The sequence below is a fragment of the Homarus americanus genome, unplaced genomic scaffold (assembly GCF_018991925.1).
Source record: "Homarus americanus isolate GMGI-L3 unplaced genomic scaffold, GMGI_Hamer_2.0 scaffold47967, whole genome shotgun sequence".
Classification (NCBI taxonomy): Eukaryota; Metazoa; Arthropoda; class Malacostraca; order Decapoda; family Nephropidae; genus Homarus; species Homarus americanus.
The window spans coordinates 2,895,744-2,920,461 of record NW_024731965.1 but is presented as its reverse complement, the minus strand read 5'-3'; the positions used below and the strand labels follow the sequence as shown (position 1 = coordinate 2,920,461).

The following is a 24,718-nucleotide window of genomic DNA, read 5'->3' as shown; positions in this document are numbered from 1 at the left end:
GGTTTGTTTTAATGTTTCCTAATATAGGCTCATTTATTTACTGGACAGCAATGTTTTGGCTGCTTGAAGAAAGAGGCCAACTCTTCCCAGCCAGGACATTATGAAGCAGTTCTTCCATGCAAGATCATAGATTGTTGTATCGTTTATATTGTGAAGGAGGCAAAACAGGTATAGGTTGCTTTTTGTTCATCTTGTGACCTTAGTGACACTAGTAAACTATACTGTAGTGTAGTCCCTAATATCTGGCCATGTTCAAGATTATTGTACGTGGGCTCTCCTCGTGCGGAATCCTCAAGGTAAAGTCTGCCAAAGCCATGGGTGTTGGTCGCTTTCTGTGATACAAGTCATGTGGTTTGTGTGGGACTTGCTCCAGGTCTGCCAACATGGGAAAAAGAGAATGTTGATAAGTCGTACACGAACAGCTGATCACAATTACTGTTAGTTGTGGGCAATAAAAATCAAATAAAGATATAATTAATCAACAGAATTATGTATACTGTATTGTACAAATTTTGTATGCTGGTGAAGAAAGAGTTCACATGTGAGTGAGGTAGAGTGAAGACTTCAGTATCGACCCGATCTAGGCTAATATACTACAAGTATTGACCCCTGACCTAGGCTGGGTATACTACAAGTACTGTATTGAAGTATTTCTTTAATTTTGGATATACTGTACTATCTAATTAATATATCACCAGTAAAAAATATTGACAACTAAGAGCAATCTTCCTGGAGTGTCAAACAACCCTTACTGTAAAGTTAGTTATGGGTAATAAAAGTAAAGATATAATAAATCAGTAGAATTATCAAATGTATCTTCTCTATTAGTTCACACGTGCTGGTGTTAGAGGTGGCCTAAAGACATCAACAAAACTGAAGGGATATTTCTGAGACCTTCATCTATTCACACTAGATTTATGACTAAAGATATTCTAATAGCAATTTGCTGTCCTTTTTTTGTTTGAACTAACCTCATCAATACTCATTTATCTATAGGTAATAGAACATAAACATACCTTGAGGCTTGAATGTGTTGTTGTCTGCAGATGGGTTTCAAATTTGGCTGTCTGATTTCTGATAAACTTGAGGTATCAAATTTTGGGGGTTGAGTAGAAGTGTCTAAACGCTATATCCATCCTTGTCCATCGGCGAAATTCATCATATACAGTAAAACCTCAATATATTGGATTCCTTTTTTTTTTTTTGGGATACTTAAAAACAAAATAATAAATGGGGAAGATTAAAAAAAAATTCTTATGAAATGAACAACACTTTTCATTTTCTCCGTCACCTTGAACGCCTTTCTCTCTTGTCAGATCACCAGTATGGCTTTTGCCAGACGAGATCTACTGGTGCTCTGCTCTCCTACTGCACCCATCTTTGGTCATCCTCTCTTAGGGATTATGGGGAAACTTTCGTCGTGGCCCTCGACATCTACAAAACATTTGACAGGGTATGGCACAAGTCTTTGCTTTCTAAACTTCCCTCTTATGGTTTCTCTCCCCCACTTCATCTAATCTCTAGCTTCTTTAAGAACCGATCCATGGCAGTTGTTGTCGAGGGATCATCTCTCGCTCTTTCTCTACCAATAGTGGTGTCCCACAGGGTTCTGTTCTTTCACCTACTCTCTTCCTTCTTTTTATCAATGATTCACTTCACACTACGACTAATTCTATCTATTCTTATGCTGATGATTCTTCCCTTCCTCCTAATTCTCAAACTAGATCTGTTTCTAGAGCTGATATCATTACATCTATCAATGTGGATCTGTGCAGCATCTCCGAATGGGGAGGTAGAAACTTGGTTAAATTCAATAGTAATAAAACTCGGTATTTATCAATTACACTTTCCAAATTAGATGATCTCGCACCAATCACATTTCAGGACACAAGCATTCTGCTAATTTCTAAAATAGATATGCTTCGCCTTACCATTTCCTCTAATATGTCATGAAAGCCACACATCCTCATCATTGCTGAAGCTGCCTCCCGAAAGTTGGGAATGCCGTACAGATGCCGTAGCTACTTCACTTCAGAGCAGATCATTCATTATCAGGTTCTCCGGTCAGGAGGCAGCTACGCAGTAAAAGAACAGAATTAAAAATAATGCAGTTACGGTATAGCTTAACGATTTTAAAATAAGGATAATGGTACAGGTGCTTCTCGCCTTTCAGAGATACTAACAAACCTGCCCAAGTAACTGTTTGAACCACAAGTCCTAAGTACATCTGCCCATAAACAGTTTATACATTAATATACTGGTAAGATACTGTACTGAACATCATTTATTTTTTTTTACATTAAGTTCAGTATCTACCAAAGTAAAGGTGGACTTCTGAACAAGCCTCAGGAACGTAACTCATTCATATGTAGAGGAGCACCTGTATGATTAACACAACTCAAGCTACTTTGTTGCTTGTTCTAACATTAGTAGGCAGCTATCAAACAGGGAGGTACTACCACCTGGTTAGATATTGGAAGCATAATGTGTTTGTTGTCTAATGGTAGACCCTGCTGCCATAAGTCCCAGGTTGTTGATCTGACTTTCTGCCTCATTTACACACAATTGTAGGGTCTCAATTGTTTCTCTTACTATTTACAACACAACATACATATATTCTTTCCCACTATTGTTTTTTTTGTATTTATGGCTATTATTATTATTTTTTATTTTATTATATTTTTGTCCCCCAGGCCTTGATGTGGGCCATTATAAAATGACCTGTGCCTGGGTGGGCTAATGGTCATAAAAAAAAATCTCTCTCCCCCGGCCAGTAGTCCTCAACGGACACTACTAACATGACCAACAAGTTCAATAACCACAAGCCATCATTCACCTTAATTTGTATGTGTAATAAGACCTTAACACATTACTGTACTGATCTATTACATAATGAAGACCTTATGGTTATGGGTCACACAGGTCACCTGAAGCAAGAAACCATAATTATTACATTATTGAGCAGTCATGTTTGTTAAAAGTATAAATTTGTACACAAGTTCATCAAAATATGTAAACATAGTTCACACACTAATGTAATTACACAAAGGTAATCAACAAAACACACACACACACACATATTCAACCAACCAACACATACATATGGACACTACACAATACAGTACAACAATTATCTAAAATCGATTTAGAAAAAAAATTCTTTATAATATCCTTCACATTTCCATTAACTAAACCTGTGGGTAAGGCTAAAAAAGGCTAATTATCGTTTACATAAAAGTATAGCACAAGAAGTAGTCCTGGAGTTGGAAGGGTTCGTGTGGCAGTAAGCGATGACCCTTACGGAGATATTGAGTGTAACAAAGACTAGTTTTACCTTCATGCAGGATATAGTGAACACTTACCCAGGACATACTTGTGGTAGGATAACCTTAATGAACTGTGACTGTCATGGTTATTTTAACCCTTTATTTTGGGCAGATATACATAACCTTTTTTTTAACCCGGTTTCATGCACACCTATAAACATATTGAAAATAAGAAATAATTATCAGGTCATAAACAGAATCAATATTTCTTTGTATGCCAACCACTGTTAGCAGGCTCAGGGGGGTTACGTTATGGTAATTTTTCAGCTCATAGTTCCGGGTAGCTGTCCAACACTGTACATAATTAATTTTCTTCATTTTTTCTGCTCCGTCATATACGTGCACAATCCTACATACATATTGTGAAAAAAAAGTAAAAGGAATAATTATCATAGAGTAAAAAACATAAATAGGAATAAACTGTGTTATCAGTTCACGCTACTTGGGGAGCGAGAGATCTTGGCTGCTTCTTGCGTGTAGTCAAACGAGCAGCAGCCAAATGGGAATAGACTATTTTTTTTGTTTCATTTTATTTATTATTATTATTTTAATGGACTCCTCACATTTACTGGTATACCTGTATATTATATTATATAGAGTATTTCAGTATCTTATTCCTCATAGGAGTTGGTAACTGATGGGAATTCAGTTTAAAATTGGTAACACTGTTGATAGCATCAGCAGTTGTGGCGGTAGTCAAGGCTAAGACGCTTCGGTGTAAATCTGGTGTGTTGTTTCGAGTTAAGTCTACGATTTTATTTATATATAGACCTCTGATGGTCCGGCTTGGCTCTGGTCCCGAAGGTGCTGTAAAATCCGTGGTAAACCCGTGCAAGAATTCATGCCATTTCCTCAAAACTTTGTAAGGCTGTGTATACATTTATCTAAAACACTGTACATACAAGACAATACAATACTCACTACAGTATATAGTACTGCATTTTTAAGACACTTTCTTGACAGATACATACAAGGTATAAGAATTACACAGTACAGTAAGACCCCTAAGTTGGACTTCCATAAACCCCCATTAGTTGGACTAGGGTCTGGCATCACTCACCCTACACCTCAGAGTCAGAATTGGTGGTAACCCCTGATTTGCCACCTTGCATTCTGGATTCCAACAGTGATTAAACTAAGAAATAAATAATAATTTTAAGTGTAACTGTACACAAATATAAATGAAACTAAATAGTATAAGTGAAACTACAGTAAGGTAAGTGTGACTCCCCTTTATCTTCCAACTCAGATTTGTCTGCTACAGTAATCTCAAAATTCATCTGCTACAATGAAAGCACACAGTAAATAATTCTAATTTTGTTTTTTGGACGTAATTTTTAAGCAAAATGGTGGTAAAAACTACTGGGGGACATAAGTCAGACTAGCTTGAGCCCTGAATAGTCCAACTTAGAGGCTCTTACTGTATATTGATAATGTACTGAACTAGAAGACTATGTAGAGTATAATGATCTACAACCATACCAAGTGACATTATCTGGAGTCTTATTGTAATGTTAAGATAAAGTTACATACATAGTGCAGAGAATCAGTTCTGGCACAAAATCACTGTACTGTACTCCATGTGCCTCATAGAACTTCTTGTATCACTGACACACAAATAAATATCTGTACAACAATGACTAATTTTATGAATATTAATTAAACTACAACACTTCCTATGTTACTGTATTAGTGGCTGTTTTATTGCCGACTTATTTGAAAACTGTTTGGTTTGTGTCTACTAATTGAGTCTACCCAAATTTATACACTATCTGTATCAATAATGTTCAAATAAACAATGAGAAAATTGGTAGGCTATTGAAGACTGAAAACTCTCGTCCTATTTTGTTTGGAGGCGTAACAGTACTTTATTTATGTGATATATAACTAACTAGAGATACATACATATAGTTTTAAGATAACCAAAGTAAACACGGAAAATGGTCATAAAACAATGATTATGTCCACTCGGTAAAAACCATCTTTACAATTCTTGTGCGAAACAAAATGACACCACGAGCGACGGTTTTTGAGGCGTACTGTTATTCACCAATCATACTGTAACAAACTAATTATATATTTTTAATGAAATAAATAAATTAGGCCGACCATAATAGGTAGGAATTGTCTCCCAATCACGCCTACCAACCCTGGCGAGACAACAGGATTGTTTAGTTCCAAATTCATCGGCCCCTTCCTGAAAGACACCTTTTTTACCGAGTGTACATATAGTGTTATGGACATTTACTCCTGCAATACAGTCGTCAACAAGACTATTCCTGCAGTGCTTGACTCAACATCATACTGGCCATCTAGTGTCAAGTCCAGAGTCTGCTCAATAAATCATACAGAACTTAAACAAGAAATACACAGGAAAGAAGAGACTTGGCTCCACCTCCTCCCTCTTTATCAGACATCAAGACCATCATCACTTTAACAATGAAGTTTTAGTATTAACCCTTAAGCCCCGGGTTAGGGTGCTGCTGGCAGTATCTCCTCCTGGGGATAAATTGAGAAAAAAATAAACTTTTCCAAAAATAATAATAAAAAAGGCTGGAACAGGCGGACGTTCTGGACCCGTCACCCGGGGCCTAAGGTTTAAACAGCACCTTTATCAGTAGTGCACGATTCATATGGGGGAGAGAAAGAGCAGGGGATCCATAGCTGCCAGTGAACAGTAGCCCCCCCCCCACTATACTGGAATTGAGATGACCAACCCACCACCTCCTCTTTAAGTGACAAATTTAAACACACGACTTGCCACTTCTTGTCGTGACACACACACACACACGGGACAATGGCTAAATCATATCCCATCAGGTCATATAACACAGTGAGCCTCAGAGAGATACAGTGTATGAGTCATGTATCACTCACCCCACCAGCCAAGTCCTTCACTCTTAGGTTGACAAAAACTGAAAGTATCATCGATCACAAACAGTTGCAGACCACAAAGTTGAGCAAGAGGTTACTATGAGTACCTCAAGGTGTGAAGCTGCACTTGTAAGAGGTTAACAAAAGCTGTAACTACTACTTATAAATAAATTAATATTACTGTACAGTGGCCCTTGTTAACGAATTACCTTCCATAAGAATCTTCAATTCGGTTATTGGTGAAATGACTGCATCAAGCATGGGTCCAAAGAACGGTGATTTCTCCTCCATACCACTTCCTTCTCTTCTCCCTTCTCCTCCACCCCACTTCTAAATCCCACCATCATCAACCAGGAGCCTTCTACATACACACCTCAAAGTAAGTGCACTTTACTGCATTTGTTTTTTACTTCTTATGTACTTTTGTGTGAGCTGGAACCAATTACCCAATATCCCATTGAAACGATGGATTCGGTAAACGAACGACCTTCTGGAACGAATTGTATTCGTTAACCGAGGGACCACTGTACTGTACTTATGAGGCAGATTAGGCCTAAATTAATTAACATTTGTACAAGCATTTCTACTCTTGTATCGTATACCACATGCAGAATTAAAGCATTTTTACGAATATTATAACCTAATTATACTATAGTGCATCTTGAACTTTTTCCAACGTGACCTAAAACTACTGGAGATGAGTCAGTCTTATGTTTGTATATATTGTACTGTGAACCTCACTGATCTGGCAACCTTGGTACCTCAACAGAGCCACATCATATAATTTTCTGGTTTACCTAAAAACTTCAGGGTAAAACTGCCCTATAAAGGCTGTCTCTTATAAAAGTTCAAACACAGGCAGTGGCCTTACAGATTTTTGTTGAGTGTGTGAATAACAGCAACATTGTCCTCACTTGTTGACAATGTTGTTGTAATACAAGTCTTAATGTGATCTTCACAAAGACATGTAGGCAGTGTAGTGTTTACTGTAGACATTTAAGACTGTGTAGTAGTTTATATTCCTTGAGCTCATTAAGTACAGCATTAAGCATTTAAAGTAAAGAAGTGATAGTTGTTTGTTACTTTCTCAGTACTGTACAATATAATGACACAAGGATAATAGATTGAGAAATTAATATTAAAAATATAATTATTTTAAAATGAAGTTGACAAAGTGCCATTGAGCATTGCCATTGTTTTGTAGAAACATCATAAGAACCTGATACAGTACTACATTATTTATGAGTTATAATTCAATCTTTTAAAATTTAGTGTCAACTTGAAGATATTTTTGATCTGTTCTCTTATTTTGTTACAATAACACTTAAGTGTTAGTTACTTAAAAAAAATGGAACACCTAATATTGTATTGACATGACTAATCTAGAGGTTTCTGGACCAAATGAGTTTCTGGTTCACGTACAGTAGCTAAAACAACTATCTGTGCAGGAGGGGGTCGATATGCTCCCAAATTTTTCGTGTGACTAGTGACATCCCTCCGTGTGACTAGTGACAGCCCTCATATACCAATATTTATCGTCCATGGTCTCATATTGTTTCCCACAATGTATGCACAGATAGTTCTTTTAGCTACTGTACATCTGGATAAAGGAAGTTAAGTCTGTAAACACAGACACTGTACTGGGTGTTTTTAAGTCCCTAGGCATCTACAATAATAATTAACATTATATTATAGTCATATCTTGTTCTGCCTACACTATAATGTACAGTACAGTACCTTGTTCTATATACTGTACTGGTTCAGTTTTCTGTACTGTACACCATTTTGGTTCATTTGTACTTAGACCTCAGGGGTATGGAATTAGCCTTGGGCAGAACCTTAGTTCAATTAATGTTGAGAAAACTAAATCAGTTGTGAAGGCACTGGTTTATGTCCCTTTTGTCTATTCCTTTTCTGTCTACTCTGAAAATGTCACATATTCCCACAATGTCTAGTATCACTTAATGATCTCTGAAAGTTATTTTACCGGACCCAGAGAGTATTGTACAGAAGACCAAATGGGAATAGTGTACAATAATAGGAGTAAACAAACTGGGATGTTACCCAGACAAACTAAACCTCAAACTCAGCATCAATACCATTTCAGATTCCCTCATGAAACAGCATAAGAAAATACAAATGTGGGTCAGACTGTCTACTATTACTGTGGGTCAGACTGTCTACTATTACTGTGGGTCAGACTGTCTAACATAACTGTGGGGCAGACTTTCATATCTGGACAAGTTGGTAGCACCACTGTTTATGTTAAGCCTTGTATCTCCTTCACTATATTACACTTGAGGTTTGTTGTTCATATCTGTAGACAATTTTAACAATTTAATATTAAAGAGAAGTTTTCTTGTGATCACTCAAGCAGAGATAAACTTTCCAGTGATTCCAATACCCCTTCAAGAATTATGTGGAAAAAACTCACAGAAAAATGCTGTCATCTAGTTCATCCGAGTTGTCATCCGAGGACGGGTAATGATCACGCACTGTTCCGGTGTCTCCCCCCAACATGGGCAACTCCTCAACGTCGAGCAGTTGTTTATCAAAGGGATCATCATCATCACCATCCTGTGGATGTGTCAAAACTTGATACTGTTGAGAAGTGTTTTTCTCGACATCCTGTACAGAACTCTTAGGGGAAGTCTTCTCCTTTGTGCTGTCCTCACTGTAGAAAAACTCCTCATCTGAGATCTTATCCATTTTATAGTCATTACAACATTTAGTCACCTGGCAGGCATCGTGCACGGCTTGTTTAATATCTGAAAAAGTGTAGGTAATCTTCTCTTGTGCTGGTGACCTGATCTGAGGTCCCCACAGAAACTTACTGTCCATCCATGTTCCACTGTGTATCCAAGTCACAAGTGAGTTTATGTCTTGCATTAGTCTGAACCGCTGGACATTAGCAATCTGGAGGAAAAACAAAATATTAGTGAACAGTTTATGTACAGTCAAAATGGTAGAATTAAATGTATAAGAAAAGAACCCAGTACAGTAATTACAGCAACAACCTCAGACATATCACTACAGAATTCCTTTAACCACAAGATTAAACACGGGTGGAGGGGGGGGGGATAGGTTAGGTCTGGTTTTGTTAGTGTAGTTCTTGTTGGGTTAATTAGCATTAGGTTGGATTTGTTTTAGTTGAGTCCCAGCTCTTATCAAATGTGTCCAGTACTGTACCACTTTATTTCATTATCTACCAAGTATGTGTTCCTCAGCTGGTAGTAATAGATGTGTTCCTCAGCTGGTAGTAATAGATGTGTTCCTCAGCTGGTAGTAATAGATCTGTGTGTTCCTCAGCTGGTAGTAATAGATGTGTGTGTTCCTCAAGTATGTGTTCCTCAGCTGGTAGTAATAGATGTGTTCCTCAGCTGGTAGTAATAGATGTGTTCCTCAGCTGGTAGTAATAGATCTGTGTGTTCCTCAGCTGGTAGTAATAGATCTGTGTGTTCCTCAGCTGGTGGTAATAGATCTGTGTGTTCCTCAGCTGGTGGTAACAGATCTGTGTGTTCCTCAGCTGGTAGTAATAGATGTGTTCCTCAGCTGGTAGTAATAGATGTGTTCCTCAGCTGGTGGTAACAGATCTGTGTGTTCCTCAGCTACATACGACAAAGTAAATATAAGTAGTGCGTCTTGACCCACCTGATGAGGCACCCTGGCGCTGAAGGGAAGAACAACTGTGGCCACCTTGTTTGTGACTTGATTTGTAGTGAAGTAGTGCCCTGTAAGGTAGTGTAGGGCATACACCCAGTGGTCCCTGATTGGGGTGATGCTCTCAGCGTCTGGGTTACCGGGCACAAGGAACAGGAGGCGATCTGCTTTGTTCATATGTTCACTTGTCCAGCAGCTTGGGGCCTGGTTCAGGAAGTATAGTTGTTTTTTAGTTCTTCATTACATTAAATATACTGTAGCTTATTATTCTATAGCATCTATCACAAACAGTTGTTAATTAGTCCCTGACCTCACTACCCACAACTCAATACCCACATCACTCACCTCACTACCCACCTCACTACCCACATCACTCACCTTACTACCCACATCTGCATCTATCACAAATGGGTGGACATAACACACGTGCTTCAGGAAGTGTGCCAACTTGTTCACCAGGTCCAAGCAACGTTGATTTTCCGGCAGATATATCAAGAGGAGTGTTGGGGTGTTGTCCTTCGCCGTCAGCAGCAGCTCTGTAGGAAACATCACTTAACTTATTCATGTTCAATCAGTTTCCCATAAGGAGTGTACTGTATTAATACTGTAATGTAAGTTTTTTTTTTTTTACAGGATGAGCTTAAAAAAAGATCAATGGTGAGAAACATATGTATGTTGTGTTATCAATAGTAAGAGAAACAATTGAGGCAGAAAGGCAGATCATCAACCTGGGACTTGGTCACTTATGGCAGCTGGGTCTACCAATACATTATGCTTCCAATATCTTCCCAGGTGGTAGTACCTCCCTTAAGTGACAATAATATAGCACAATATTCACAAAACACCTTGAGTACAATGGCATATGGAGTTAGCAATGTACTTAAGAGATTAATAAAGAAAATGTTACTCAATAAGCTAATTTATTGTACTCGGTGATGACATTGTACTCAATAGATTAATGTATTAATCTATCCTGTAGAGTACTGTACTCAACAAACCACTCACAACATACAGTACTTACTCTTATTCTGCTTCAGGCGGTGTTGTAGGGTGAAGGTAAATGCAAAGGTGAAAATCAGCAAGAACCCGAATCCAACACAAATCCATAATCCTAACTTGCTCTGTGGAACACCTGTCGGGGGAAGGCACGTGTCATACTATATAAAGTAGGTCCTACAAACTGTACTGTACTATATAAATTAATGTCCTACTGGCATTATATTAAACACATTAAGTCATACTGTAAAAGCCTTATACTGTATCAAGTAAGTCCATCAAATGTCTATATTCATGTCTTATATTTCTGTATAGACCACAGTACAATACAGTACAGTACAGTGCACAGTACAGTACAGTGTACAGTACAGTATAGTGTACAGTACAGTACACTATAATGGTTCTTACCTGTATGGCCGGCCACACACCACCACCTGGAAATATATAGAAGACAAATGTGGCCAGATGTGGACATGAATGTGGACATTAGTGTGGCCAGATGTGGACTTTGTGTGGCCAGAACAGGTAACCATCAGCTTGCAGTTTAGGGTTAAAGCCTTGCCCTTAAGCTAAGAGGAAACTTACTGAACGGTGGAGACATGGCCACAGCACACCCATCAGGGCACTCAGAGGAGAGGATCTGAGCCGTCACAGCATAGGTGCCGGGGTTGTGCCACAGCTGTAGGAGCTTTGTTTCTAGGATGTCCTCATCAGATGATATACTATAGAAATGAATACAATATAATACTATCTATCTATCTATTAATAAACACTTGGTCATATTTACTGACAAAATCAATGATTATATATATATATATATATTAAGGTCACAAACACCAAGTACAGTACAGTCATTACTTATATGATCTGGAAGACTTCAAAAAACAAAGGAATGTGAACAAAACCCAATTTTTGTGTTCCACAAGTATAACCATCACCCCTTCAGTACTGGGAAGCTACTGGGCTGGGCTGGGTTGGGTCAGGTCAGGTAAGATTGTCTTATAAATAAACAACCTGGGGTGTCTAATTCCCATGAAGAAACACAAGTCTTACTTTTCAGGTGCATGGAATTTGTGAGAAGCGAGGACGGTCCTTTGAGAGCAGGAGACACCACCATCATCATCCACACACTTGACGAGGGAGATGTTGTACGAGACATTATAAAACGGTGCCAACTGGATGGTGACAGGCAGGTGCGGGGACCGTCCGATGTGGTTGTCATGTAAGTAGAAAAACACTTGCCAGTCTTGAAGCCTTGTCTTCCAAGGATCTGTGGATGTGATCAGGATGTGTGTGTGTGAAGATCTGGTACTTCTTATGTTGAGAGATAATTAAGTCATGGGTGGTGTTGGAGGCTTAATGTGTAGTACAGTACTATACTGTACAACTAACACACACACACTCTGTCTCATATGAGAAACAAGTTAGTATTCATCATATAGTTTAGATATAACACATTGGTCTCACCCACTTATGAAAACAAAAACTAAATCAAAACACAAATGCTGGACTCTGTAACACCAAAATTAATCATGAATTACACTAATCACTTTCTAATACAAAAGGAAGTGCGGTGGTTTGATCCTTGGGTGCTCCCAGTTCATCCAGCTGTAAATGGGTACTTAAGTTTACAACTTGGGAAGTGAATGTGGTCGAGTGCAGTACCTCCTAGTGTACGAAGGTTTAGTATACAGTGTGCTGTATCCACACTGTCCCCAATGCACTGGCCTATGGGACCCACTTTCACCTTTTTTTAATACAAAAAAGTAAAAAATACTGTGGATGCTCACAAGTGAAAAATTAGGTAAAACAAGAGAAAATATTTTTAAAAATCTGTGGTGACGGAGCTATAACCACGGAGCAAAATGGTGGGGACAGTAAACACAGATAGCAGGGTATTTGTCTACTGTGGGTGCCACTGTTTGAGTGGGCACAGCATATCCACCACCTCCGCCGACTCAAGTCCCTCGGAGTTCCTACACCCGAGCTCCTCAGTGTTTACACAACATTCATACTTCCCAAGCTCACCTATGCCTCCCCCACCTGGTCTTCCTCCCTAAATGCCACACAACGTAAACACCTAGAAAAAGTGCAAAAGAGGGCATGCAAGATTATTCTCTCCCCTTCCTACTCCACATATCAAGAAGCGCTCAACACACTGACCCTTTCGACTCTCACTGACCATCACCACGACCTCATCTGCAAATTTGGTAAGAAGCTTCTACACCATCCTCGACACCGGCTCCTACTACCACCTGAGATCCCTAGTCCGAGAATTGCTGTTCGACACCACAACCGCATCCAGCCCATACGTGCACGAACTGATCGCTATAAGAACAGCCCAGTCCCAACCATTGTAAAAATTATCAATAACTTGTAATAAACCAGTGTATTCACTCCCAGTAAACACTACTCCTTGCACTGTCACTATGTTGAAATGAACTGTAGTTTGAGGTTTTCCCCATCTAGTTATTATATATCTTATTTGTATCACTTATGTTACTTGTATATTATTTGTAATTCGAAACCCAATCCCCAAATATGTAACTGTATATTTTCAGCCTTCTGGCTGCCAAGCTCTTTCAATAAACCGTTAATTATTATTATTATTATTAAGATCATTTTTGCCTTAAACCCAGCCAGCACTACGGCCCCTGGGGAACAAGAAGTCAAGCAAGAGATAAATCACAAAAGATGGCAACAGAGATGAAGAAGATTAATAATGGTAAAACAACTACCGGGTACTGTGTTGTACAGTGAATGGATCAAGCATCAAGGGTTGTTGGTGGTGCCTATCTCTCACTACTGTGTCCTGGGTTCAATCCCTGGCCTAGGAAAGATGTGAGAAGGGTGTTTTCTAGTATGACACTACCAAACATGGCAGGTTTTCTCTGGGTACTACAGTTTCCTCCTGTACTGAACTAACACTGGACAATATAGACCATAACAAAGTAACAAGGAACAGATCAACTGGCCAACGACCAGTAAACTGATAACTGGTGAAATGATAAATTAATGCCTGGTGTGTTTATATAGTACAGTGTTGAAAATTCTGTAACAATTTATAAAACATATTACAGTCAGTCCTCAACTTAGGACGGAGTTAGGGACCCACGACCAAGTCGTAAGTAGAAAATGCGAAAGTAATACATAGAAAATCTAAAATGGGTGTCTCTTTTTCTTCTCAGCACCACGAGAACTCTTACTTTTACGCCTGCCAGCCATTCTAAAGGGAATTACAAACAAAAATTTTGTCAGTACACAGCGCGATCACTACGTCGGGACTCAAAAATATTTTATACGACTGCTGCGGTCGTATGTCTGGGTGGTCGTAAGTCGAGGAGTACCTGTACTGTACTACCTTTTAATATAATGTGGGAATGGGAAAGACGAGTGTGTGTACCTCTCGTGGAGAAGTACCCTCCCAACCTCTCTGGGGTTACATAAAAGTGAACAATGTTTGTTTAAACAGAACATTATTCATATTTGTCTATATCGTTTGTAAATACTGTAACTGTAGTGTACAACAGGGCAGTTAACTGTACAGTTCATTACATAAATCTGACCTGGGTGTAATGTCTTCTAATATGTTAACAATAAGACATCTGGTGGAGAGATTGGGATCCATCACATTATGTTCCATTGAAACAATAGTCTTCACTAATGCCACAGTTCTCCAGGAACACATTTGTGTTAGTCTGTATGAAGGACCACAAACTGTGGCTAAATCTTTACTCACCTATCTTGTCTGCCGTGGAAGTTTTGAAGGAATAAGTGCCGCCTTTCCCTTCGTCGGTGATGACAGTCAGTCTTATCTGTCGTGCTGCTGAACCAACAAAGACCGGACAGTCCCAAAAGATCTCGTCACTCAGGGGAATGCTGACGTTAGCCAGGGTGAATTTACGGCACAGAGGTTTACTATTCCCGTCGTCCAGGTCTTGGTACCGAAACTTGAGAACTGAAAGATGAAATAATGTTTGTCCCCACAAAATCCCAACAGCAATGTTAGTAATTGAATCACCTATAGTTAGTTAATAGGGTGATACATTATGGTGTTAACACCTTCTCTATGGACTCTTCTCTGTGATGAATAAAATAGTCCAGCATTAGCCTCATAAAATAAATTAAAATGGCATCCCCAGAGTGAAGGGGTTAGAGTAACAGATGCATCTGGTGCAAAATAAGGACATTCAAGTGTTAATTTGCCTTCTGTGGTAAAGTAAAGATGAAGGAACAAGTTAGGTCATCACCTCATGTCTTTTTTATTATTTATTCTTAATTCTTGATCTTTCTCTCTTCTGCACGTGTTCCTTGTCATGTTTACATGGCACTAATGTACCCAAACTATCTTTAAGTGTTGGGTTCATGGCCAACCTGTGCACTACACTTACATGGAGGCCATATAGGGGAGGTGGTATCTGTAGGCCATGTAGGGGAGGCAGTGTCTGTAGGCCATGTAGGGGAGGCAGTGTCTGCCAGCACACTTCTGGGCCACACAGTCAAAGGCACTTGCCCACACTGCCCAGCTTCTTAACTTGTAATTTGTTAAGTAAGTCTATATGATAACACCAGCACACATTATACTGTACAGTACCATGAGTGAGTGAAGGATGCCTCATTCTTATTACACCAAACACTTCTCTCACTCTCCTGTGTTCAAAACTATAATATATGAATGGAACTACAGTACTGTACTGTACTATACTATAGTTTAAAACTGTTTCACTGTTGGTAAATACCTAATAAATATTATACAGTACATCTCCCTTGTGTGCGTACATCCAGGGCTGTTTATCAATTCAGTTGCCTCATTGTACATTATTATTGTCATCAACTCACCGTTCCATCCGGCCGAAGGAAAAGTAATGTTGAACACCGTCCTTGATGTAGTCCAGTCATGGTAATAATACCTTTTTACCTTGACCAACAAGTCATCTTTGCTTGGTGGGTATGACGGGGCCTCCATATAACACTCTGCAAAAAAATCTTCAATTATCACGGCTTTTATGGCAAACCAAGCCAAGCCAAACTACTTAGGGTAATAATAAACCTTTAATAATAGTCAATGTGACATTAGTTTTCTTATTCTGACAACAGACAACCCAAAACAAAGCCTCAGAGTAATAACATTAGGCATCAAGACCCTAAAATTGTTTGTCTATATTCTGGAACAGTAATACAGTACAGTACAGTATTTACCCCACAAGACCACACTAAAGTTTAAAGCCTCATACTGTACTGACCTGTGATTTCAGGTTCAACCTTCAAGACACAAATGCAATTATGCACAACACTTTTCTCTCACTCAACAGCCACCCACCTACGGCTCCCAAGACAACTGTCCACAAACACAACCGTCTAGAAACCTCCTCTACAGAGCAATGTGTTGGGCTCAATGTTGTAATTGTTTCTTTCATAAATGATATGCAAGATGCTATTCATTCTTTCATACAATGTCTGGGGACGACACCAAGTTATTCAGGTAAATTATGAACCAAACAGACTGTGAAGTGCTACAGGAAAATCTCTCTCAGCTTCTGGAGTGATTAAAGGAATGAAGAGACCATATGTGAAGAGGACCTGTGTGTGTGTGCTGACAATGAACTTAAGTTCTTGGGCTATTGTGAGAAGAAGGTGAATCAAGCAACTAAACTACTAGATATTATAAGAAGGTTGTTCAGTTATCTAGACTGTCTGCCCCTCGTAACGATCTTCAAGTAAGTTGCTACACCGACTGGAGCTCTATCACCTCGTCTGATCCCCGACACATGCTACAGACTGTCCAAAGGAAATCCACCAGATTGGTGCCTGTGCCACGGCCCCCAGTTACTAAGAGAGATTAGAATGCTTGCAACTGCCTAGCTTATACTATAGATGGGCAAGGAGTGACCTAATTGAAGGGTCTAAACATCTCAAAGGGCATTACTCAGTCGAATGTACAATACATACCTAGAGCTGGCGGACGCTCGCCCCACAAGGGGTCACAGCTCAAGGTTGAAGAAGCCACAAGTCCAGAAAACTATGAGGGCAAACTTTTTCGGAGCGGGAGTTGTTAACTCTTGGAACAATCTGCCAGTGTTGTGACGGCACCGAGTGTGAGCTCTTTCAAGACCAGACTTGACCAACACTGGAGCAGGTTCAGGTACATTCAGGAGCCGGTGCCTGCCCAGTACTTACCAACGGTGCATAACAGACCAGCCACACAGATAGAGAACTAACCCGAGGCAAAAAAGATAGACTAAAGTGTATGTATACTAAATGCTGAACCAATTGTAAACTTGTCTGATGATTTTACTGATTAAATATGCAATTTACTGTATCTACTCTAACTGATGAACATGAACTACACACACAGAAACAACTGAGAACATTAAACCAACCTTCAGAAATGCGTTGCACCTCACAACTTGCATCTTCACTCTCCTCCGTCCTCAGCTGAAAAAATAACCACAACATTAGAGGTTATTGCTACTGTACTGTACAGTGTTAGGGGGATCTCTCACACTGTGTCCTGGGTTCAATCTCTGGCCCAGGACAGATGTGAGAAGGATGTTATCACTACCAAACATGTCAGGTTTACTACAGTTTCCTCCTGTACTGTACTAACACTGGACATTAAAGGTAACAGACCAACCGCCAGTATGGGTAGTAAACAGATAATTGGTGGTCATATTAAATGTGAATAACAAAGTGGCAGGTGTCCTCTAGCCATCCCAGCTTATTTCACCGGAAAAGTTTTACTTGAGGACATGAGTCCCTACGGGTTGACCAATATGTTTTTACAGTGTATTTTGGTGTTTTAAATGAATCTGACCTTCATTTTGGGCGGATATTGCTCGTTTTGCCCCCCCCCCCCCAACAATAATGGGGGAGAGCCTGGGAAATCGGGGTTTTGGGATGGGGGAGAAAATATGCTATCTAACCTAACCTCTAGCTGGGGACTCCGCCCCCGGACCCCTGGTAGGCCTAGCTTAAGCTAACCTAAATGTTTCAGTAGCTTAAAACTTTGAGGCGCACCATGTCCGAAAGTACAATACCTTAGTTAGAAGTGGAAGGACCAGGGATACGTAAGAATTGGATAGAATGATCGTCTTTCTCGTAAAACTCGACAATAAACTTAAAATAATCGTAGGAGCACAAATGACAACCAACGTCTACCATGGCCATTGTGAGACTGGTCAATGAAATTACTCCGGCTGCTTCCTTTGAGAAAAATCAATACATCATTGGTCACGACTGGATGACGTCAGTCAACATTGTGCATGAGTGATGAGCCGGTAACCTCTCCTCACAGACGAAGACTGAAAACTAAGTAAAGTCAATTAAATTCAATTGTGTCGCTATTATCCATTTTCGCCAGGTATATATGGGGTTCAAAATGCTCATAATAGCTAGATCTAAAAGTTTCATTAGTTTATAGCTTTAGGGCATGCTAAAGTAAAGTAATACCATTTCACCTTAAGATTACTAACCTAACAGTTTAACCTAATCTAATATAACTTAACACAATCTAACTTTATCTAACCTAACTTAATATAACCGAACCTAATATAACCTAACACAACTCGGCCAAATCTAACCTAAGCTAAAATAAACTACTATGATTTAACTTAATCTACCTAGGGGAATAGGTTAAGTTAATATTATGGTAATAAATCAAGCTATGGCGGGCAATCTTCAGGTCACAACACAATGCATCAATATTTAACACCAGGAAATAAAGTGGTAACCCCCAACAAATTTTTCCTCACTAGCAAATAGGAAAGAAAAAAAAATAAAAATTTACTATTAGAAAAAACCACTCATTTAATATCTACCTATTTATTTAACTAATTTATCTACCTATCCATCAATTAAAAACAGTGCAGTGACAGAAATCTACCCTGCGGTACTCCACTACACCTAGACAACACTAATGACTACATCACTATACAACATATTTTCAGATAATATTCTCAGGTAAACTTAGATAATTGAGCAAGACCCACCTGGTGTGTACAGGACATAGTGTGCTCTGACTTCTTACAGGCAGGGCAGCAGAGATGGGACTGATTATGGTTACAGAAGTCTATTTGACCACAGACACTAGCCTGTAATACAGCTCTAGAATATAATATACACAAATATATATTTAAAATAAGTAATAAATATTTAACTGTGGCCATTCTGTTGAGAGGATAATTAACTAGATGAGAGTATAGAAGAATTCACAGCCACATCTTCCTCCACCCAACAGTAAGACTATACTACTGAACTAACGATCAGAGTTGCCAGATACTTGTGACCAAAAGTAGAAGCTCTGAGAGGATGTGTGCGACTTAGACAAATATTTGGTGATAGGTTCTTTACTTTCTTTTAATGTTTTAACAGTACAAAATGGAAGTAGCCCAATCATCTGAAAATAAGGCCAAATATAATTTATAGCCCAAAAAGTAGCAAGTAGCGGGTATTTAATTTTAGTAGCGGACACCTCCAAAAAAGTAGCCTAATCCGCTACTTTTTGCCCAATGTTGCCAATCAAAAAATATAAAATTACCAAGGTGACCCGACCAAAAATCCCTTGATCTAATTAGTTTCTATAACACATGATACTAATAGTTTTATAATTACATATAGGAAAAAAAACACTCGTGTAAGATTGATTGCAATACTACGTGCTTCCTTTATTAAGTATATATAATGCTTAACCTTTAACAGATGGTGTACAATATTTTACCTCTCCCACCCCCTTCCCATATCCTTTCACTGCCCCACTCAACCCCTCCCCACCCCTCCCTCCCCCTTTTAACCCCTCCCCCCTCCCTCCCCCTTTTAACCCCCCCCAACTCCCTCTGCCCTTCATAGCTCCTCTGAACCCCTCCCCTCCTATCACCCCCACCTTCCACTTCCTCCGCCCCCACCAAACAACCATGAACCATTACGTGGTGCCAATAATAATGAGCCTGTTACTGGGTGCTGCGTGGCGGACGTGCTCAAGGGCATTACACGCTTTATGTTTAATAATAAGATCTGTATCCTCTCAAATAGTTTAAGCAGATGATTGAGCAGCGTGTTGTTGGTCAGTGTAAGCACGAGGTCATGTTGGCGTTACTAACTTGCCACATGTGTCTGTGTCCTAACCTAATTCTGGCCAAGATTACATCATATTGTCTGGTTCTGTCCTTATGCTGGCCATACCGGTACCTCTTGTCACAAAATTTGTCATATTTACTAATGCTACAACTGCCAGATCTTTCAGCATTTCTCAGTTCTTTTAGATCAGAGTTCATGATTCTGACTTGAATGCTTTTAAGTACACCATTGGACAGGCCAAGGTCACGGTCAACATTTTCTTTCTTACATGCCTCATTGGCCAGTCAATCAGCACAGTCATGATACCTTGTAGTGGATTCCTCCCCTACAAACGCTTGTCGCTGAGTAGTCGACCCCGCGAATTCCCCAGTGTATGCCTTGTGGTCTAGGTCAACCAGCGCCGCCTTACATGACGGAGGTCAACTATTAAGCCACGCCTACCTCCGCTATATAAGACCTGACCTCGTGGTGACCTAGCCCTTCTTCTAGCTACAGCCGCAGCAAGCAGCACCTCCTCCTCCACTCCTGCCTGGCGGCCCTCGCTCCCGCTGGCGAGCATGGCGACCCACAAGCTGGTCCTCCTCTGAGCACCCTCACCAACCAGCTCTCTCTACATCACGCAGTATAGCGGGGCGGGGAGAACAAGGTGTGGCGGGGCGGGAAGAACAAAGTGTGGTGGGGCGGGGAGAACAAAGTGTGGTGGGGCGGGGAGAACAAGGTGTGGCAGGGAGAACAAGGTGTGGCGGGGCGGGAATGGTGGTAAGGAGGATAGAGTGAGTCAGCACATTACTGCCTCGTCACTCGTCATTAATCACAAGACAGTGAAGTAAGAATTAATGTGATTATATTGAGGTGAGTGTTGCCTGTTGTCTGTAAGTGTTGCTGCCTATTTGCCTATATGGTGTTGCCCTGTTGCCTGTAAGTGTTGCCTGTTGTCTATAAGTGTTGCCTGTTGTCTGTAAAGGTGTTGCCTGTTGTCTATGAAGTGACACACTCTTTGTCTATAAGTGTTGCCTGTGTGCCTGTAAGTGTTGCCTGTTGTCTGTAAGTGTTACCCTGTTGTCTGTAAGTGTTTACCTATTTTGTCTGTAAGTGTTGCCTGTTGCCTGTAAGTGTTGCCTGTTGCCTGTAAGTGTTGCCTGTGAGTGTTGCCTGTTGTCTGTAAGTGTTGCCTGTAAGTGTTGCCTGTTGTCTGTAAGTGTTGTCTGTAAGTGTTGCCTGTTGTCTGTAAGTGTTGCCTGTTGCCTGTTGTCTGTAAGTGTTGCCTGTAAGTGTTGCCTGTGAGTGTTACATAAATACATACATGCTGTACATATATACATACTGTACAATACACCAGGATGTAGCCAGATATCTCTACACATCCGGCTTTTATCACTCCACTCCCTCAGGAAATAGTATTAAAATAATATTATTTATTTCTGGAGAGTTTGTGTACATAATTTACTTTACTTTTATCCTCCCCACCACTAATTAGCTCGTTAGTCGCTTGGGCGATTGGTCACGTCTCTGTTACACGCTGTTGGCTAGGACTGGGCATGCACCGGCTCCTGACTGTACCTGAACCTGCTCCAGTGTTGGTCAAGTCTGGTCTTGAAAGAGCTCACACTCGGTGCCGTCACAACACTCTCTGGCAGATTGTTCCAAGAGTTTACAACCCTCACTCTGAAAAAATTTGCCCTCACAGTTTTTTGGACCTGCGGCTTCTTCAACCTTGAGCTGTGACCCCTTGTGGGGCGAGCGTCCGCCAGCTCCAGATAAGGACACTGGACCGAGTAGTGGCCCCTGAGATACTTAACGGGGTGGTGTGGCGGTAAAATGAACTAATTCCAATAAAACTAATTTATAATATTGGAATTAGTTAATTTTACCGCTACACCACCCCGTTAAGTACTGTACTGCGGTGTCCCTCAGGACTCATTTAGTTTAAAACTCGGGTTGAAACACGAAGATCCTCTTCAAGGGAAGATGTTGTTCAATAATAAGGGCGTTTTAAGACTCGAGGGAGTGCAAATTAAGATGCTTTAACCTGTCTCTGTACTCAGGGTTCCTAATGCCCGGGATTAGTCTTGTCATTCTCCTCTGAATTCTTTCCAAGGATTCTATATCCATTCTGTAATACGGTGACCAGAATTGAACTGCATAATCCAAGTGAGGTCTCACAAACGCAATATATATATAATCTTAAGATGACCTCGTCTTGTTTCGAGCAAAAACACATTGTTTACTTGGCTTAAGATTCCTACTTATCAACTGTGAGGGCAAACTTTTTCGGAGTGAGAGTTGTAAACTCTTGGAACAATCTGCCAGAGTGTTGTGACGGCACCGAGTGTGAGCTCTTTCAAGAGAAGACTTGACCAACACTGGAGCGGGTTCAGGTACATTCAGGAGCCAGTACATGCCCAGTACTTGCCAACAGTGCGTAACAGAGACGTGACCGATCGCCCGAGCAGCTAATGAGCGGCGACTTGAAGGTTATAGCCCTTCTACTCTGCCTTCAAGGAAGGTTCACGAAATATTGCTGTTTTCTGTGTTTATGGGACAACAGAGCAACAGAAAAACACTACAACACAAAGGACTGGCTAAAGAGAGAAGAAATAAAATAACAAATGCCCAAACAGTGGCTACTTTAATACTTCTTGTGTCTTCTTATGATTGCTTCCATTCTTTATTGAATTTTAGTGATGACGTGGAAAAGGGTAACAGGAATAAAAAGAACAATAGTATTTTTCAGTTTTTCTATTTGTAAGATTTAATTTTTTGTATAACAAATAAACTGTACGGACCAGAGAATTTTTATTGCCAGGTTTGAAATCAGCAGCTAAATATTACCTAAAGGAGGCTGCTCTGAACCATGCTACGGAATTGCTTTTTTCTAATTTGTCGCCTAGTGTAATCTGTAACGTAAAATTAATTGGCAAAAATTTACTAAAGTTCCATTATGTGAACATTTTGTTACTAAATTTTCTATATCTTTGCAATTAATAGTTCAGACTATTCTAGCACACTTCTTCTATATGACGTTTCCCTCGCAAATGACTTATATTATTATTATTGTTATTGTTATTGTTATGGTAACACCTTTAAACTCATTCAAAGTTATTTAATTCCCGTAATTAATCTCATTCAAAGTCCCGCTATTTAAAGTCATTCATGAAACTGTATATTTATGTCCGTTTTCTCTGATGCGATAAAAGAAAACAAAACTATTTTATTGGGAGACTTATTTAATTTTTTTATGGTCGTAAGCTATGGCAATTATTTGACTTTAGTGTACTTTATGTTATTTTATCCTCTTCGTCACTGATCGAACTGCTTTTCACTTGGGATGTCGACCACGTCTCTGTTGGCTCTGTGGGGATACACTGGGTCTCTGTTGGCTCTGTGGGGATACACTGGGTCTCAGTTGGCTCTGTGGGGATACACTGGGTCTCTGTTGGCTCTGTGGGGATACACTGGGTCTCTGTTGGCTCTGTGGGGATACACTGGGTCTCTGTTGGCTCTGTGGGGATACACTGGGTCTCTGTTGGCTCTGTGGGGATACACTGGGTCTCTGTTACGCACTGTTGAGAAGTGTGGGCGTCCGCCGGATTTTTTACAGGTATATAGATCCATACGAAAGAATGATAAAGTATAATTGAATTACTTTCGAGTACTGTATGATCAGAAATATCACATATTAATGTTATCACCAAATTATAAATCACTGAAATTATCATAGGACTAACCAAGGGAAATAATTAATTTGGCATCATTAATCCTGATAATCTAGGTTATTGTTTTTATCCTCTTCACCACTGATCGGCTTGTTAGCCGCTTGGGCGATCGGTCACGTCTCTGTCACGCACTGTTGGCAAGTACTGGGCATGCCCCGGCTCCTGAATGTACCTGAACCCGCTCCAGTGTTGGTCAAGTCTTGTCTTGAAAGAGCTCACACTCGGTGCCGTCTAACACTCTCTGGTAGATTGTTCCAAGAGTTTACAACCCTCACTCCGAAAAAGTTTGCCCTCACAGTTTTCTGGACTTGCGGCTTCTTCAATCTTGAGCTGTGACCCCTTGTGGGGCGAGCGTCCGCCAGCTCCAAGTAAGGACACTCAACTGAGTAGTGCCCCCTGAGATGCTTATACACCTCAACTAGGTCCCCCCCTTGCCCGTCTGTAGTATAAGCAAGGCAAGTTCAGGCGCTCCAATCTCTCAGGGTAGCTGAGGTGCCGAAGTGCAGGCACCAGTCTGGATGGTTGTGTGGCCTGTATGGTTGAGTGGCCTGTATGGTTGAGTGGCCTGTATGGTTGTGTCACCTGTATGGTTGAGTGGCCTGTATGGTTGAATGGCCTGTATGGTTGTGTGGCCTGTATGGTTGTGTGACCTGTATGGTTTGTGGCCTGTATGGTTGTGTGACCTGTATGGTTGTGTGGCCTGTACGTGTTGTGTGACCTGTATGGTTGTGTGACCTGTATGGTTGTGTGACCTGTATGGTAGCATCACCTCGCTGTAAGGGGTGGTGGACCCTCGTGTTGGCAACCAAGTGGACGGCTGCCGTGTGTGTGTGACAGAGCCGCTCTTGCCTGCCAGCGGGGCCCAAGCTGCCAGTTGTCTGGCTGACGCCGCCCTGTTGGTTGGTGTTGTTCTGCGTTCTTGCCACGGGGAAGAGGTGTTTACAAAGCCCCCTTGATGGTTTGCAGTCTGTTGATGGTTGTGTTTACACAGGCTCTAGGTGTTAGTGTTTACAGACGCTCGTGAGGAAGTTGTACAGTCCCAAACAATTAGTTTCCACAAATAAAATACTGTAT

At 40.4% G+C, this 24,718-nt stretch overlaps 1 protein-coding gene across 1 annotated transcript; it reads right to left on the bottom strand.

Moving 5' to 3' along the window:
• Positions 1-7,332: 7,332 nt before the first annotated feature.
• LOC121868143 lies at positions 7,333-19,229 on the bottom strand. The gene is made up of 10 exons (XM_042368458.1): positions 18,845-19,229; positions 17,237-17,291; positions 15,696-15,830; positions 14,596-14,814; positions 11,910-12,126; positions 11,442-11,578; positions 10,882-10,992; positions 10,239-10,396; positions 9,852-10,064; positions 7,333-9,116 (listed from the first exon to the last, which is right to left on the bottom strand). The coding sequence occupies exons 1-10, from the start codon at positions 19,019-19,021 to the stop codon at positions 8,631-8,633; spliced, it is 1,908 nt and encodes a 635-aa protein (XP_042224392.1). The 5' UTR covers positions 19,022-19,229; the 3' UTR covers positions 7,333-8,630.
• Positions 19,230-24,718: the final 5,489 nt, after the last annotated feature.